At 48.8% G+C, this 16,543-nt stretch overlaps 1 protein-coding gene across 3 annotated transcripts in view; it reads left to right on the top strand.

Annotated features, from left to right (window-relative positions):
• Carmil1 (capping protein regulator and myosin 1 linker 1) overlaps positions 1-16,543 on the top strand; it is a 295,091-nt gene that overhangs the window by 104,718 nt on the left and 173,830 nt on the right. For all 3 annotated transcript variants that reach the window (XM_029563000.1, XM_008831899.3, XM_008831900.3), the window contains exons 3-4: positions 10,367-10,417; positions 16,087-16,146. In XM_029563000.1, the coding sequence (XP_029418860.1) occupies positions 10,367-10,417; positions 16,087-16,146 (111 nt within the window). The remainder of the gene's footprint in view (positions 1-10,366; positions 10,418-16,086; positions 16,147-16,543) is intronic.

The raw sequence follows: 16,543 nt of genomic DNA, 5'->3' as shown, positions 1-16,543 counted from the left end.
ATAGAGGCTTGGGTCCCCTCTGTGTGCTGACCCTGAGGAAATATCTCCCAGAAGACTCCACCACAGTGATGCTGGTCTCTTGTTACTTACAGCTGATTTTTCAGCCCCAGCTAACCAGCATCAATTGTCCCAGTAAAGCAAAGGTTTTACTTCAGGTTCTGGTCTCTTCTTGATCACAGCTGATTCTTCAGCCCCAGCTGACCAGAACCCACAGATATCACAGGAAGAGCCCTGATAGTCTCTGCTTCCCTTTGAAGCTTCATAAGCCAGGCCTCCATCATCCATAACTCTTTCAACATAACTGTCCCAAGCTCCACAGCAACAAACTCTAAGCACGCAATGGCTTTTCCAGCCCAAAGTTCCAAACATGTCCACAATCCTCCAATGTCAGGTCTGCCATAGCAGTACCCCACTCTCTGGTAATTTATGCTGGTTTCTTTCTTCATTGCTGTGACAAAACACTCTGACCAGTGCCAACTTGGAGAGGAAAGGGTTTATTCAGCTTACATCTCCCAGGTCACAGTTCCTCAGGGAGCCCAAGGTAGGAACTCAGGGCAGGAACCTGGAGGCAGGAGCTGGAGCACAGGCCATGGAGGAATGCTGCTTACTGGCTTGCTCCCCTGGCCTCTGCTCAGCTTGCCTTCTTATACGACACAGGCCCACCTGCCCGGGGTGGCACCACCCACAGTGGGCTGGGCCCTCCCACATCACTCATCAAAAAGATGCCCCTCAGACACGGCCACAGGTAAGTCTAATAGAGGCAATTCCCCAATAGAGGCTCCCTCAACCCAAGTGTGTCAAGTTGACACTAAAGCTATCCAGTACAGAGGCAGAACAGGATTCCTGGATTAGATCCTTCAGAGGGAGCTGGGGATGCAGCTGAACTGAAGCTCAAGGTTTGAATTTGAGCGTCACAAAAAAATAAAGCAACTTTTGGGGGTGGGCAGTTTTAAGCACTAGTCATCACAGGTGAGGGAGAGTGGACGACCCCTGATCGAGGCCCCAGGGCCCCTGTGTTGCCAGCGCTGTTTTGACACCTTGTATTATGACATTCCTTATGGCAGCCCCCACTGAGGTGTGCACCTGTGGTCTTTAGTTCTACAGATAGGAAAGTGAGACACAGAGATACTTTGCCCTAAAGACCCATGCTTGTGGTTAGTAAGAATTCAAACAGGGGCCAGTCTGTCTTCAGAAACTAGCATCCAATGTGGACAGAGGCTGCACTGGAAGGGACAGAGCCAGGTCCTTGGTACCACATGTGACTGCAGCTCAGTATCTAGGGGTGAGGTAGGTCTTCTGTCCCAACTGGATCAATCTTCCCTAATGTTCATACCAAACTCATGTAAGAGAATGAAACTGAGAGCAGTTAGGGAGCTGATTGGGGAGGGGGCATTAGCAGGCAAAACTAGCTTGGTCTGGATCCCAGCCCATCGTTTCTTGTTTTTGGGTTTTACCACATCCCTCTCTCCTTATTTCTCATCTCATCTCTGAAGTTAGTGCAGACCTTCTTTCTCTCTCTTTGATGATTTTCCTAATAGTATTAAATATAAACCTGGCCCCTCTGCTGTGTGCTAAGTAGAATTTTGCAAAGTGGGAGACTGTTTAATAACTTTGGTCTGGTGAAGGAAAGAATACATGCTTCTTCCATTTGATGAACATCTCAATCTGACAAGGGGAACGGGAGGGGATGGATGCCTGCAGTTCCCTCAGCCTGTGTGGACAAGGGTGGGAGGCCAGGAACACGGGCTGCCAAGGTGACATGGTGTAGGTGGGGGAGGGGAGCTGTGGTGACAGGATGATGGCAAAGACAAATGGGGCTTCACATTTGGGTCCTGCACCTGCTTGGTCATCAGCTGTCATTATCAATCATTCCGTTTGTCTGAAGATGTGCTCACGTGCAGTGTCTAATGCTCAGGGTCACTAGCTGTCCTAGTGTGTTTCTCTATTGCTGTAACAAAACACTCTGACCAATACCAACTTGGGGAGGAAAGGGTTTATTCGGCTTACAAATCCCCGGTTCCTACAAGGTAGGAACTCAGGGCAGGAACCTGGAAGCAGGAGCTGAAGCACAGGCCGTGGAGGAAGGGGCTGCTTACAGGCTTGCTCCCCTGGCCTGTACTCAGCCTGCTTTCTTATACAACACAGGCCCACCTGCCCAGGGGTGGCACCCACAGTGAAATGGCCCCTCCCATATCACTCAGTAATCAAGAAAATGCCTCACAGACATGGCCACAGGCTAGTCCAATGGAGGAAATTCCCCAGTTGAGGTTCCCTCTATCCAGGTGTGTCAAGTTGACACTAAAGCTATCCAGTGCAGTAGTGCTAACCTGTTATGGTCTGTCCTTTGGAGTAATTCTGCATGGCCCTTGTTGTCATATCCAGGATGAAGAGTTTGTACACTGAATTTTGGATCTGGAGTGGTGATCATACACACATACATACCACTCTGGCCAGCTTTTATTTTAATTAGTATGTTTGCATGTCTGTATGTCTGCCAGTACTCACAAATGTCAGGTGTGAGTGTCAAATCCCCTGGAGCTGGAGTTACAGGTGTTTGTGAGCTACCTGGTGTGGGTGCTGGGATTTGGACTTTGGTCCTCTGAAAGATCAGTGTGTGCTCTTAACCACTGAGCCATCTCTTCAGCCCTATGACATTTTAAGTGAAGGCCCCTTCATGGTTATGTGTGGCTACTAGGACACTGTCATTGAAAACAATGCCATTCTTCTGCTCTTAAAAATGTCATTTAGAACAACTCAGTGTGACGGATTCAAGGATTTTGTAGCATCTGGTGTTTTGAAAGAGGGTATAATGTGTAGTGAGTGACGTTAAGAACCGACTGATGTGTGGTTCACATCTGTAATCCTTCCACTCAAGAGGCAGAGACAGGAGGATTGTGGTGAGTCTGAGCCCAGCCTAGTCTGCATAGTGAATTGCAGGCCAGACAGGGATACACAGGTAGACTCTGTCAATGTTTTAAAGAAAACATTCACTGATGTGGTTTGGAAGTGGGCGCACGTTCACCTATGGGGAAAGGCTAGAGGTGTTTGTCTCCGTCACGCTTGATGTCTTACAACTTGCAGTGATGGGATGGCAGGGGAGTTGGAGCGGCTGTGTCTGACGAGCACTGTGTAAACATCCCATTTCTATGTGAGCAGAAATAACCAGGTGGGGAGAAAGGATTTGCTCAGCTGTTAACACAAATACTTCCCTGGTACCTGACACCAGAGTAGAAACCAACTTGGGTGGCTTCCTGGCCCTATCTGCAGGGGCATCTGTCACTCCCAGGGAGGAGGGACGTAGGAAGCAGAGTCCTCTCGGTAAACATTTACCACCAGGGACTGTCATTCCTAGAAGTCCACATTCTCCAAGTACAGGAGAGTCTCAGGACAGAGGAAGCCCAGAGTGGGCTTTACAGATGGTTCCAACATTCACTGACCCCTCCCTCCCTCCCTCCCTCCCACAGGGTCTCAAAGTGTAGTCCAGACTGGTCTTGCTCTCATGGTCCTCCCGAGTGCCAGGGTTACAGGCAAATCCCCTTACTTTATTTTATTTATTTTTATTTTTTTGCCTTTTTGAGACAGAGTCTCCGTAGCCCCAGCTGTCCTGGAACTCATTATGTAGACCAGGCTGGCCTTGAACTCACAAAGATCCGCCTGCCTCTGCCTCTCAAGTGCTGGGATTAAAGGCGTGTGCCACCACACCCAGCCCCCTTACTTTATTTTTAAAACACATTAATTAATTAACGTAGTTTGTTGTTTGGAGATAGGACCTTGTTATGTAATCCTCGGTAGCCCAAAACTTTCTATGTAGACCAGGTTGGCCTCAAACTTACAGAACTCTGCCTGTGCCTTCCTCCAAGAGTGTTGGAATTATAGCCATGAGCCACCATGCCTGGCTGAAACCCTCTCATTTTCAATTTGGGTAAAGTTGGGTACATAGACATTGTAACTGTTCCTACCAGGGCCACACAGCGAGCTTAGTCACTGGTCTAAATCTGGATGCTATCTACAGTTCAATTTCATTATGGTCACATTATAGTTTCAGTTAACACTGGAGATGAGCACACACTGTGTAACGTCTCATGTGCCAGAGTTCCTTCCGGCACTTTATGGCTATGAACTCATTTAGCCCTCACAGCCTCTTAAAGTTGAAGTGCTCGTTGAAATGCAGGTATTGTTTTTTAGAGTCTTATTTATCTTTGCATGTGTGCATACAGTTATGTGTGTGCATGCATGTGGAGGCCACAGGCTGATGTCAAATGTCTTCATAGAGCTCCCTCCGCCTTATGCATTGAGGCAGGGTCTCTCAAGTGAACCCAGAGCTTGCCACTTTGGCTGGTGTAGTGAGCCAGCTTGTGCTGGGGAACCCCCAGCTCCATCTTCCCAACACTGGGATTACAGGCAGGCCAATACACCTACCTGGCATTTACGTGGGAGCTGGGGATCCGAACTCTGGGTCCTCATGCCTGTGTGATAGGTGCTTTACCTATCGCTCCGTCTCACCGACCCTTATTTCTTCATTAGTCGTTTTGAGGCAGGTTCTCACTGTGTAGTCCAGGCTGGCCTCAAACTCACATTGAGCCTCGTGTCTCAGCCTCCCAAGGTTGGGATTATAGGAGTGTGCCACCACCCTCTGCTTGTTTCTCCCATTTCACAGAGCAGGAAACTGAGGAACAGCACAGGTTTGGTAGTTTTCCTTGAGGTCTTATAGAGAGTAAATACTGAAGGTTGAATTCACAGCCAGGCAGTCAGCTCTGTATGTCCCCTGAACTGCTAAACCAGGAGCCAACAACCTTTTCTTCTGTATTTTTGGCTTTGGGAACAAACAGCAGCTTCATATGTTGCCCCTGCTCAGCAGTAGGCTTCAAACGTTGGTGGGTGAGCATGAAGCAGGTGTTTATTTCAGTTTTTATAAGCATTCCATGGGAAAGTTCCAGAATCAACCTCATTACATCTCACCTCTGTTGAGCCATGAGCTTTATAAGTATTGAGGGCTTTAAAAATACTTGAGTAAAATGGGAAATTTGTAAATTGCTCCTCAGGGGCTGCCTGCCTTCTAATGATCAGCAGAGGACACTCAGGTTGGCCCTGTGGGACGGACACTAAGTCCTTAGAGGGAGTCGTACTGGGAGGTGGGGGCTACCTCCTGTGTAAGGTTCCTTGGCAAAGTACGTACACTCTGTCATGTGCCCTCCCTTCGGCCCTATATTCCAGGCTGGCCTGGAATTCAGGATGATCACCCTGCATCTGCCTTCTACGTATTGTTATAGGTATGGGCCTTCGTGCCGTCTCTTCCTGTTTTCTTTTTAAACTTTGCAAGAAAATTCTTCTTGAAAGTCAAAAGATGTGTATTGAAAAGAAAACTTCAGCCTGGGACCTGCCTCAGTGTTTTCGTGGATTTTGTTTTGTTTTGTTGATCAAAATTATTATAAAAAAACTGAATAAGTGAAACTATTGCATTATGGGAATCTAAATGAAAGACCGTGTTATGTTGTGTTACACTAAGAACTGGTGCTGAGCAGGTGTGTGCTAGGTGCTGTAGTGCTCAGCAGGTGCGTGCTAGGTGCTGCAGTGAGTCTGTCAACTTCTTGTCTGCTTACCATGGTCCTGTGAATGAAGCTGCTTGCGCATCTCGTTTGAGGGGCTCAGTTCCCTCCCTTGTGGTTGTCTGTAACCTTTCACCTGCTGGAGACATCAGCTTTGTGTAGGAAAGTGACAGAATCAGAATTTAAATCTAAGTCTTCCTGAGGCCAAGTATTCAAGCCTGTAGGTTGACCAGCAGTTGTGGGTTCTTGGGGATCAGATGCTCAACACCAGCTCAGGAAATGTCCCTGGCCAATAGGAAGGCTTGATCTGTTGCAGTTTGAGTCCCCCATTGGAGCCTGTGTTTTAACACTTGGTCCCCAGATGGCGGCGCTGTTTGGGAGATGACTGTGTAACTTTGGGAGCAGGAGCCTGGCTGGAGGAGGTGTGCACTGGGCCAGGCTGGGCTCCCTTTATGCCTGCTCTGTTTCTTGTTTGTGGACAGGGTGTGTTGACCAGCCACCTCATACCCCTCCTTGGGATGCCTTCCCTGCCCTGGGGCACTGTATCTCCTAGGGCCATAAGCCCAGTCACACTAAGGAGGCATCCCCCCCAGGAGCTAGATTCACGCAGGCGGAATCCACACCTTTGCTGGCAAGTACTCTGAGGTTACCAATCACAGGGCAGTTTGGAGACTCAGTGGTCATGAGTTCCCAGGAAGGCCAGAGCCTCATCTATTGACTCATTCGTGCTGATAAGGGGAGGGGCATGATTCAGAACCATGGCATTTGTGGTTTTCAGTCTTGTGTCAAGATATGGCTCCTCTGCCTTACTTCACTCCTAACCTGTTATAAATTCTCTTAGAACCACCATGTGACTCTGGAGACTGGAGCTGGCTACCAGAACAGGGAACAGCCAGCACAAAGTTTTGGTGACTTAGCTCTCTTCTTTCAAAGCCTGGGTTGGTTCCTTCATCCATGTGCTACTTTTCAAACAAATTATCTGGACTGTGTCTGACTTCAAAAGATGCTGTGTTTGTACATAGCATAGCTTTCAGATGTTTGTAAAGCAGGGCCACAGAACTAAGCCTGGTTGTTGCTAGGGTGAGGGCAGAAATGATCATTAGAAATTGATATATCTGCATGTGGTCAAGAAATGGGTCTTTACTCAAAGGAGAACATAGAGACATTCTGTTTTTGTTTTTCTCTGTTTTATGTTTAAATGTACTGGCCCTAGTTAATACCCATCAGTGGCCCCCAGAGGCCCCTTGTGGCAATACTTCTAGGAGAGGAGCCTGCAGATCACCTAACCTCCGAGGCTGCTGGAGGAGGTTTTGGCCCTCAAGCGCAGCCGCTGTCAGAGGGTGGGAAGCCTGCAGTGCCATGTGCTGTGGCTTGCTGCCCTGTTTACTTGCTCGGATGTGTGTTTTGGGATTAGTTTTAAGGACTTATTAATTAGATGCACACAGGGGACCTTGTAAATGCTTAATTACCTGCATGCTTATTGTATAACGGCATCTAAAGGCGGCTCATTATTTTCATTCATATTCTGTTCCCATTTCTTTGTGACCGCGTTCCAGATGAAATGCACTTCCACAATAGAGCATTTCTTTGTGATTTCTGTCTGCTGTCTTTCAGAAAGTATAACTAAAACTGAGGCTCACCAGTGATCCTAGAGAAAGGGGTGGGGAGGAAAGGGTGTTATGGGGTGGGGGCAGAAGCCAGAGGAAGGAAGAGGGTGCAGCAAGATAGGGCAAGCCTGGTAGGCACAGCATAGCCACAGTGTTTGAGAACAGGTCCTGGGTTAGGGAAGGGGAGCCAATGAGGAGAGACACAGACTGAGAGCTCTGCATGCAGACCCAGGCAGACAAACATGGAGAGAGACATGAGAGACCAGCCCAGGATCAGAGGTGGAAGCAGGAAGTCAGTCTGACCTACCAGTAGGAACTCTCCCTTTTTCTTAGGACACATCCATTCCCCAGGCTGCTGAGGACCCACACATCTGCTTGCTTCATTCTGGTATTATGGTTCCCTGTGTGCTGGGTACTGGAGAAGAGATCTGGATGCAGGATGACTATCAGGGAGCAAGCAGCTGGGCTAGAAGTGGAAGACTGTGGAGCAGAGCTGCTCGCTATAAGGCAGCCAGAAAGCAGGAAGGAGCAGAGGGAGCCAGGGCACCAGCACCTGCTGCACAGGGTGGATAGTCTGTGCTTAAAACGGGGATAAAGACTGTTTCCACCATAGCTTAAACAACCTGTTAGAACAGTGTGTACAACAGGAACTGGCTTGTCAGGGGATCCTGGTATTGGTACCCTGGCTTCTTCTGGTCTTTCTGTTTTCTGGCCACTATGAGGTGGCAACTGTGTGCCACCATGTGCTCCCCACTGTGTGCTCCCACCATGTGCTCCCCACTATGTGCTCCCCACTGTGTGTGCCCACCATGTGCTCCCCACCACGTGCTCCCCACCATATGCTCCCCACCGTGTTCTCCCGCCATAGTGGTCTTCCTCTCTGTGACTAGAAACAATGGAGCAAAGTGGTCATGGGCCGACACCTCGGAAGCCCTAGGCCAAAATAAACATCTCCTCTCTTAGGTTCTTTCTCTCAGGCTCTTGGCGTCCATTGATCTGGTGATGCTGCCTGCATCTGACTTGACTTTCCTTGCCTGGCCCCCAGGAATTGTAATTGGCTCACAGCACATAAGGCATCAAACACAGACTGTTGGGGGCCCCTGCTGTGAAGTCGTAGTCTCTCCATGTCCGGGTGGCCCATGGGCTTGGTTTTCATATGCAGATGACTCCTTTCAGCAGAGTACCTGGCATCTTCCTAACTCTCCTTTTGAAGTGCCCGCCACAAATGCCCTAACACAAACATGGCCTCTGGCTCTAGGAATACCATGCTTTCCTGTGTGATTTTTCAGGTAGTCAGCGGTCTGGCAGCATGGCAGAAACCCACTTCCATATGCAAATAGAATGTCTCACAAAGTATCTATCAGCCAAAGCTTTTACCACTACCCCCATGGTATAAATATCCTAGTCTTCTCTCAATAATTTGGAGCTAGAAGCGGAGCTGGAGCTAGAGCAGGAACTGGGTCACTGAGACTTGGAATAAAGAACTGTACCACGGAATCTGACTGAGCTGAGTCTGTGTCTCCTGCCTGCAATCTAGTCTCCCCGGGGGGCAGCATTCCTCCGTCACCGGCTCACGGATCCCAGCTTCAGCCGCCTCGCGCTCTCCCGCATGATCCAGTGGCCAGTGGATCTCGCATCAAGAGGAAAGCGCACGGGGGAAATTAAGGCGGTACACGGCTGGACAACGCTCCAGCAGCAGAGACCCACAGAGACACGGAGAAGCCTGCGGGGCCAGACCCGCTTTCTTCCAGGGCGCGCGGCTAAGATCAGGGGACCGATCCCCGCGCCGCAACTCTCCAGGTGTGCCCGCGCACACCATGCCAGGGCGCCCAGCGCGCGCGTGCCATAACAGACGCCTGCTATTTTCAGTGCCAGAGCTCAGCGTTAGAGGTCTTCCAGGACAGCTCCACTTCTAAAGTCAAACAGTGTATGTGACAACAGGCAAAAATGGATCTTACGGGGCTGGAGAAACGGCTCAGTGGTTAAAGCTCTGGCTGCTCTTGCAGAATACCTGGGTTTGAATCCCACTCCCACATGGCAGCTAACAATTGTCCATAACTCCAGTTCCAGGGGATCTGACAGCCTCTTCTGTCCTCCAGGGGCATTTCACAATATGGGTGCACTTACATACATGCAGGCATATAGCACTCCTACACATTTAAAAATGTGCATACATATACATATACATATACATATACATATACATATACATACATACATATCTATCTATATCTTATATTCAGCCCCCTACCTCCTGGGGACAACCTAGGCCCTAGCATATGCCGACTAAGTGCCCAACCACTGACTGCACCCCCAGCCCTTGATTTGCAGCTTCTACAATTTGTTTAAATTTAAGATTTTTGGAGCAGTACATGAGTCTCACTTGCTAAACAAGGATTTAGTGACATGGAGCTATTCAGAAAACGAAGGGCACCAACTCTCCTGTTGATGCCTGAAGAGTCTGAGGTCTTCCTTTCCCTCCTCTAAAAGCTCATGAGGCCTGTCAGGCTCTCCCAGAGCAGGGAGGCAAGTTAGACGGTGGACAGTGGAGTCCCCACTCAAAGCCAGGGAGCAGCCTATTGAATTCATGGATGGGGGAGTGGGACAAGGCAGCTCTGCTGGGGGAGAGGTGCTTACAGGCCTACAGGACCCCATGGCTTCCAGGGTCATCGATTATCAGGAAGGGAAAGTCCATCACTGTTTTAAGAAAGGGAAGTTGAGGGAGATTTGTTGGAAACCAGCCTGACTTTTCTGCTTGTATGTTATGTAAATGTTGTCAGCTTGGGCCTTGACAGTAGAAAGCAGGACACAAACACGGGTGGTTCCTGCCACTGAGAACCAGAGCCTGGCTTCTTATTACCTGTGCTCTTGCCATAGCAGGATTGGAACTCGATGCAAGATAGCTGTGCTTTAGCGTCTCTCTCCCTGCCTTGCTTACGGAGCTAGTGGCCGTTAGTCCTTTGGGCCAATTGACTGCCCTTCAGAGAGTTCATGGGCCAGTTGTTCAACGTGGGTCTTGATGCAGGTGCTCGTAGAGTGGAACCAAGTCTAAGGGCCAAGTCACTTATTCTCCCATGACTGAGGCCAAGCCGTGTGACAATGCTGAATCGTGCCATGTGCCACGAGGGGACAGGGAAGCCAGGTGGGGGACACCACAGCCCCCCTGCCTGCCCACTCCTGGTACTGATGTGGATGCTTGCTTCTGTGTTACAGGCGCTCACGTCATGCAGAGCCTTCCTCCTGTCGGCACGCATCCCTACGAAGGTAAGTCTTGTTGAGTCCTCTTTCTGAGATGGGCAGGAACACGCGTACTGCACACGTGGATACACACTTGGGTATACTCACATGTGGGTACACACACTTGGGTATACTCACACCTGCACATATGCACTTACAGAGATACTCTTGACACAGGCGTGTTCAAACTTTTGACATTGCAACATTATATTAGTTACTTTCTGTAACCAAGGCAACTTATAGAAGGCAGAATTTATTTGGCTTATGGCTCCAGAAGGATGAGGGTCCATCATGGTGGGGAGGAGGGAGGGATAACCGGTCAGAGGAGAGGGCTGACCACTCAGGAAACAGAGAGGGACAAAGTGGAAGTAGACTAAGGCTCTGACCGCTCAAAGCCCACCTCCTGTGACTTGCTTCCTCCAGCAAGGCCACACCACTTAGGGATTCAGTGACCACCCCCATCAGCACCTCGGACTGGGGAAATTCAGATACTTGGAGCCATGGGGGCCTTTTTTCATTTATATCTCTACAGGCCTGGGGTTGTCATCTGCAAGGGTTTTTGGCCCATCCCTAACTGTAGGAATGTATGGATGCATGTGACCTGTGCGCTGCAAGTTGGACACACTTTCTCTAACATATCAGGCACTCACGCCTCCACTGCACACACACAGACACACAGACACACACACAGACACAAAGACACACACAGACACACACACAGACACACAGACACACACACAGACACACACAGACACACACAGACACACAGACACAGACACACACACAGACACACACACACAGATGTGTCCAGAGTTTTCTTAGAACACATGTTTTGTTTCCTTCCTCCCCAGAATACCCCAGAGATTGTCATGAAGGGCGTTTTTTTACTTCCTTTCTTATCTCTGTATAAAGGCCCAAGACAAACGGGGAGGCGTTTTGCTCCCTGCGTCCCCAGGCCCCTTGTCCCTGTCAGTTCCTCCCTCAGCTGTGCTCTGTCAAGTCTCTTTATTCCCTTTCTGCAGAAGGGGCAGATTTTTCTCAGGCTTTGACATGTGGAAAATAACCTTCCATACTCTAAAAGGTATACCACAGGGTTCACTGCAGGGTCATGGGTGCCTGAACCCTCCCTACAGTCTTGCCTGTGAAAAGAAATTCTGCAAGTTCTGTTCTTTGAAGATCTTTCCAGTAAATCTTTCTTCCCTTCCCCCAGGAGCTGATCCCTTCCTTACCTTCTTCTCCCCTCCCTCCTCTCTCTTCCCCTCCCCTGCCCTTTTCTCTTTCCTTTTCCAGGTCTCACTCTCATCTGAAACTCTCATCTGAAGCCCCATATGCGTGGGGAGGGGGGAGCTGCTCTGAACTCACTGTAGTCCTATCTTAGCTTCCCAGGTTGTGGGGTTGTAGGTGTGAGCCCCCGTACCTGGCTCTACATGTGAATTCATCTAAAGTTTCTCCAAGGAAAGAGACTTGATACAAAGTGAGCCTTCATCTTTACAGTGTTATAAATAAATTAGTTACTATGGCAACAAAGTTCCACTAAACTATCCCTGAAGGCAGAGGGGGTGTGACCCTGTAATGGAGACAGGAGCCTGTTGAATTCCCGGCAAGCCTGGGCTACATAGTACCTTAAAACATGCGGGTGGTGGAGAGGAGGGGGGCTGGCAACACTAAACACCGTGAGGCAGAGTGAATGGAGCATTATCTCACTGGTGCAATAGTAATTGCAGAGGGATTTTTTTTCTTCTTTTTGGGGGAAAAGGTCTCCCTAGTCCCAGCCCACCTGGAAGTCAACTGTGTGAACCAGGCTGGCCTGGATCTCAAAGAGATCTTCCTGCTGCTGTCTCTTGAGGGATAGGATTAAAGGTGTATGCCATCATGCCCAGTGCAGAGGGAATTTTTATGCGCTTGGGAAAATAGTTCACTTTTCCTGCTGAAAGAGGGCTCCAAAGCTCAGTGTGGGAGTTCATTCACACTTGTAATCCCAGCATTTGGGAGGTGGAGGCAGGAAGAGCAGGAGTTCAAGGGCATCCTCAGTTACATAGCAAGTTCCAAGCTAACCTGGGCCACATAGTGAGTTCAAGGCCAGCCTAGGTGGTATAAGTCGCCATTTGGAAAATGAACCAGAGATGGCTCCTGATAATGCTTGGGTGTACACGTGAAATATCCCACATGCGTAGACATACGCATACAGTAGAGACACACATCTCAGATTAATTGCAAAAGAAACAGGCAGGCACGGTGGCACACATTTGTAGTTCCAATATTTGGAGGAGTTAGAGGTAGGATTGCTGTACATTCAGGGCTATCCTGGGCTATTTAGTGAGTACTAGCCAGCAACCAGGGCTCAACATGGATGGGGAAAGAGAGCGCAAAGGGGCCTCTGTAGCACTGGAGACCGAACTCGGAGCCTCGTGCATGCTGGGCAAGCACCCTGCCAACCGAGTTACAGTGCCAGGTCTCCTGTGCATTTCCAGTAATAACACAGGACGCTGAGTCGGCCAGGCCCAGCCAGTCCTTCCTTACTGCACGTTGCACCTGCGGGGTCCGTCCTCTCAGCTTCTGCCTCATGCTAGTTCTTTTTGTACATTTTTGCCTGTGTAAGAATTTTTTTCCTCTGCCTGAATTTCACTTCCACCCTGTTTGTTCATCAAACCTGAGGTTTTTCTTCAAGGCCCTACCTGAATGTTGGCGGTCTTTCTGGCTCTGCTGGCCTAGTGAAAGCCCTTGCCTGGACACAGTGTGAGCACCTTAATTGATGTCCTCCTCATGGTCAGTGAGCCAAGTTGACAAAAGTAACCGGTTCACACCCCTGCTGACTGATGCCAGTGGTGTGTGCACGGCTGTCCGGCAGTTTGGCAGTTTGCACCTGCTCACATCTGCTGAATGAGATGCCTACCAAAGGTCCTGGCATGTTGTTGATAGAGCAGTTATGCGAGAGGCTTTTATTTTATTTATTTATTTATTTATTTATTTATTTATTTATTTATTTTTGTCTTTTTTCAAGACAGGTCTCCCTGTAGCCCCAGCTGTCCTGGAACTCACTATGTAGACCAGGCTGGCCTCAAACTCACAAAGATCTGCCTGCCTCTGCCTCCCAAGTGCTGGGATTAAAGGCGTACGCCACCATGCCCGGCTCACAAGAGGCTTTTATTGAGAAGTCTTTTGCACAGCAGCTGCACACGAGTACACAGGGAGGCAGTGCTTTGAGACACGGAGGCCAGTAGAAGTGGATTATGTAGAAGACTTACCATCTGGAGGATTATACAGTGGTTAAAATTTGAGGCAGGATGAAAAGTTGAACAACCTAAAGCCATTTTCTCTCTCTGTCTCTGTCTCTCTTTCTTTTGAAACAGGATTTTACTATTTAACCCTCTCCAGCTTGATACTTATTGTGTAATCCAGATGGCCCTGAACTCATGGCAATCCTACCACATTGTAGGTTCCTTTAAGTTTTCTTTTTTTTTTTTTTTGATAGAGGGTCTCATGTAGCTCAGGCTAACCTTAAGGATGACCTTGAACTCCTAATCCTCCTGCTTCCACCTCCCAAGTGCTGGAATTACAGGCATGTGACCCACACCTGGGAGTATAGTGTGGTGCTGGGACTCAAACTCAGTGCTTTGTGTTTGCTAGACGAGGACTGTGCCAACAGAGCCCCCCCTCACCTCCCCCCCCCGCGCCATCCCCAAATTCTGTTTCTTTAGGAACTCCAGTTGGAAGCTGAAGACCTGCCTTACAAGTAGATCAGCTGTTGGGCTTGACTCAGAAAGACTTTGGCACTGTGAAAGAGTGGACCGTGAAAGCACATTTATAAGTTTTAAAGTAATATAGGGAGCTGTGTATGCTTTTTAGGACATAATTCCTTGCTTTAAATGACTTGTAGACAATCTAAACCAGGTGTGGCTCTTGGTACTAGTAGGTAGAAAAATCACTTTAATTGGGTGTTGGAGAATATGCCTTACATCTTGGTTTTTCAGTTTCCAGTGCAGCACACAGTAGGCTCTTCAGAAATGCCTGCTAGTTGAACAAGTAAATTATTATTAAATTATTAAAGAATGGATTCATTTATATTCATATTCTGTCTCTCTGTCTCTCTGTCTCTCGGATCAGGATCTTACTATATAGCCCTCTCTGGCCTGATACTTATTGTGTAACCCAGATGGCTCTGAACTCATGGTGGTCCTCCTGTCTGAGCTTCTCCTCCTGAATGCTGAGATCACAGATGTGAACCTCCATGCACAGGTCTATGAATTCTCCTTTGAGACATCACACTGTCCCGCCCATGTACCATGGCACATGACACAGCATGTCAGCAGGGGGCACAGCTAAGTCCCTGTGGGTTGACTCTGGATGTAATCCTTGACCACTACAGGTGGCCCTCTGTATCCATGGTCTCTTCATCTTTAGGTTCGATAACATGGATCCAAAATATTTGAAGAAAATAGTTGCCTCCCTGCAGACTCTTCCTGTCATTCTTCCCTAAGCACAGCTGTCCACCACGCTGCACCTTTCTTGTGTTGGGCGTTTTAGGAAATGTAAAGACGACTTTTATACAGGAAGATGAGAGCATGTGCAAAATGTGTGCCCTTGTATCGGGACTTGAACACCTGCAGTTTTTGGTACGGGGTGGGGGGGTCCCCCACAATTCCCTGGGGTACCAAGGGATGACTGACTGTTTCTAGATTTAACGTGGGGAGCTGGGGGAGCGGGGGAGGAGACACAGGGTCCAGCTATCTCCTGCTCTCTCCAGTTTCTTCTCCTGTAACATGTGTAAGTGAAAGACTGTGAAACTGGGACAAAGGTTAGTGATGGGAGATCAGGAAAAAAAGGGAAGGATAGACTGGAGGAGGCTTCAGACAGGAGGCTGAGGAGGCAGCTTAGTGGCAGAGTACCCTTCTGGCTTGCTGTTGTTAAAATTCCTTCCCTAGAGGAGATGTAAGCAACATCGTCTCCCCCAAGGTCCCAACAACAAACCAAGGTACAATTCCACCAGAGTTCACCCTGCAAACCAATGCAATTATTCGGCTTAGTTACAGAGCATAGATGAGAGATCACTTCCAGGAGTGTGTGTGCCACCCCCCAAAAGCCACACAGGATAGTCTTCACCCAGCGTGGATGATGAAGTCCCCTTAGCTGCGTAGATGTGGCTCCCTTTCCCTAGTTTTCCCCAGCCTGTCCGGTCCCTCCCCAAGGCCATGTGCAAGGCAGAATTTCCCACAGAGGGTTGGGCAGAGTGGCTGGATATGCAGGTGAGGGTCCCCTGACCCTCCCCTCCCCACCTTCTGTGAGGAGACATCAATAGTCACTGAGCCCAGCTATGAAAATCTTTTAGCGGGGGACATGCATAGTTGGGGGTGCAGCTGAGCTCATGGAGATGGCAGTTGTTTGATTCAGAGGACAGTCCTGTATGACCCGTGTGCATGCTGGATTTGATCCTTAGCATCATAAAATGGAAAAAAAGATTAATAAAATGAAAAGGTATAGACCTTTCTGTGTGGTTTGTCCCGGGACGGGATTTAGAAGCCAAGCATGTGTGTTTTCACCTCATGAGGTGGGCAACACTCTTCTGAGATTCGATGAATCCCAGCTCAGTCCTGACGTCTTCAGAAGATGCCGGGATCTAATTATAGCACGTTTAACCCTCAGATGGCATGTTTTTAAGCCCTCATTACAGGTCTGGTTCCCTTTTCCCTTCATTACAGCTCGAGTTAACCTTCAGCTACCTGGAGATTCATGGTCTTACCTGCCACAAGCCAGCCCAGGTGAGTGTGGGGAGTGTGAACCCAGGGGCTTGGCTGCGGCCACAGCAGCCACGAAAGTTTCCTGAGACAAAGAGACCAAGACGGAAGTGGAGGGTTAGGACTGCCAGGCTTGGGGCCTGCGTGGGCAGGGTAGAAACTTGTTACTGTCTATTGCTGTGATAAACTGTTTTGCTAAACACCACGACCAAAACCAGCTCGGGAGGAAAGATTTATTTCATGTTCAGCTTATAGTTCCTCATGGAGCGGAACCAGGGTGGGATCTGGAGAACAGACCGTGGAGGAACGTTGCTTACTGGCTTGTGCTCAGCCTTTCTTTCTTTTTCTTTCTTTCTTTCTTTCTTTCTTTCTTTCTTTCTTTCTTTCTTTCTTTCTTTCTTTCTCTCTCTCTCTCTCTCTC

The sequence above is a fragment of the Nannospalax galili genome, unplaced genomic scaffold, assembly GCF_000622305.1.
Source record: "Nannospalax galili isolate Female #2095 unplaced genomic scaffold, S.galili_v1.0 scaffold456, whole genome shotgun sequence".
Classification (NCBI taxonomy): domain Eukaryota; kingdom Metazoa; phylum Chordata; class Mammalia; order Rodentia; family Spalacidae; genus Nannospalax; species Nannospalax galili.
The sequence above is the reverse complement of the archived record's forward strand: the minus strand, read 5'-3'. Positions and strand labels throughout refer to the sequence as shown.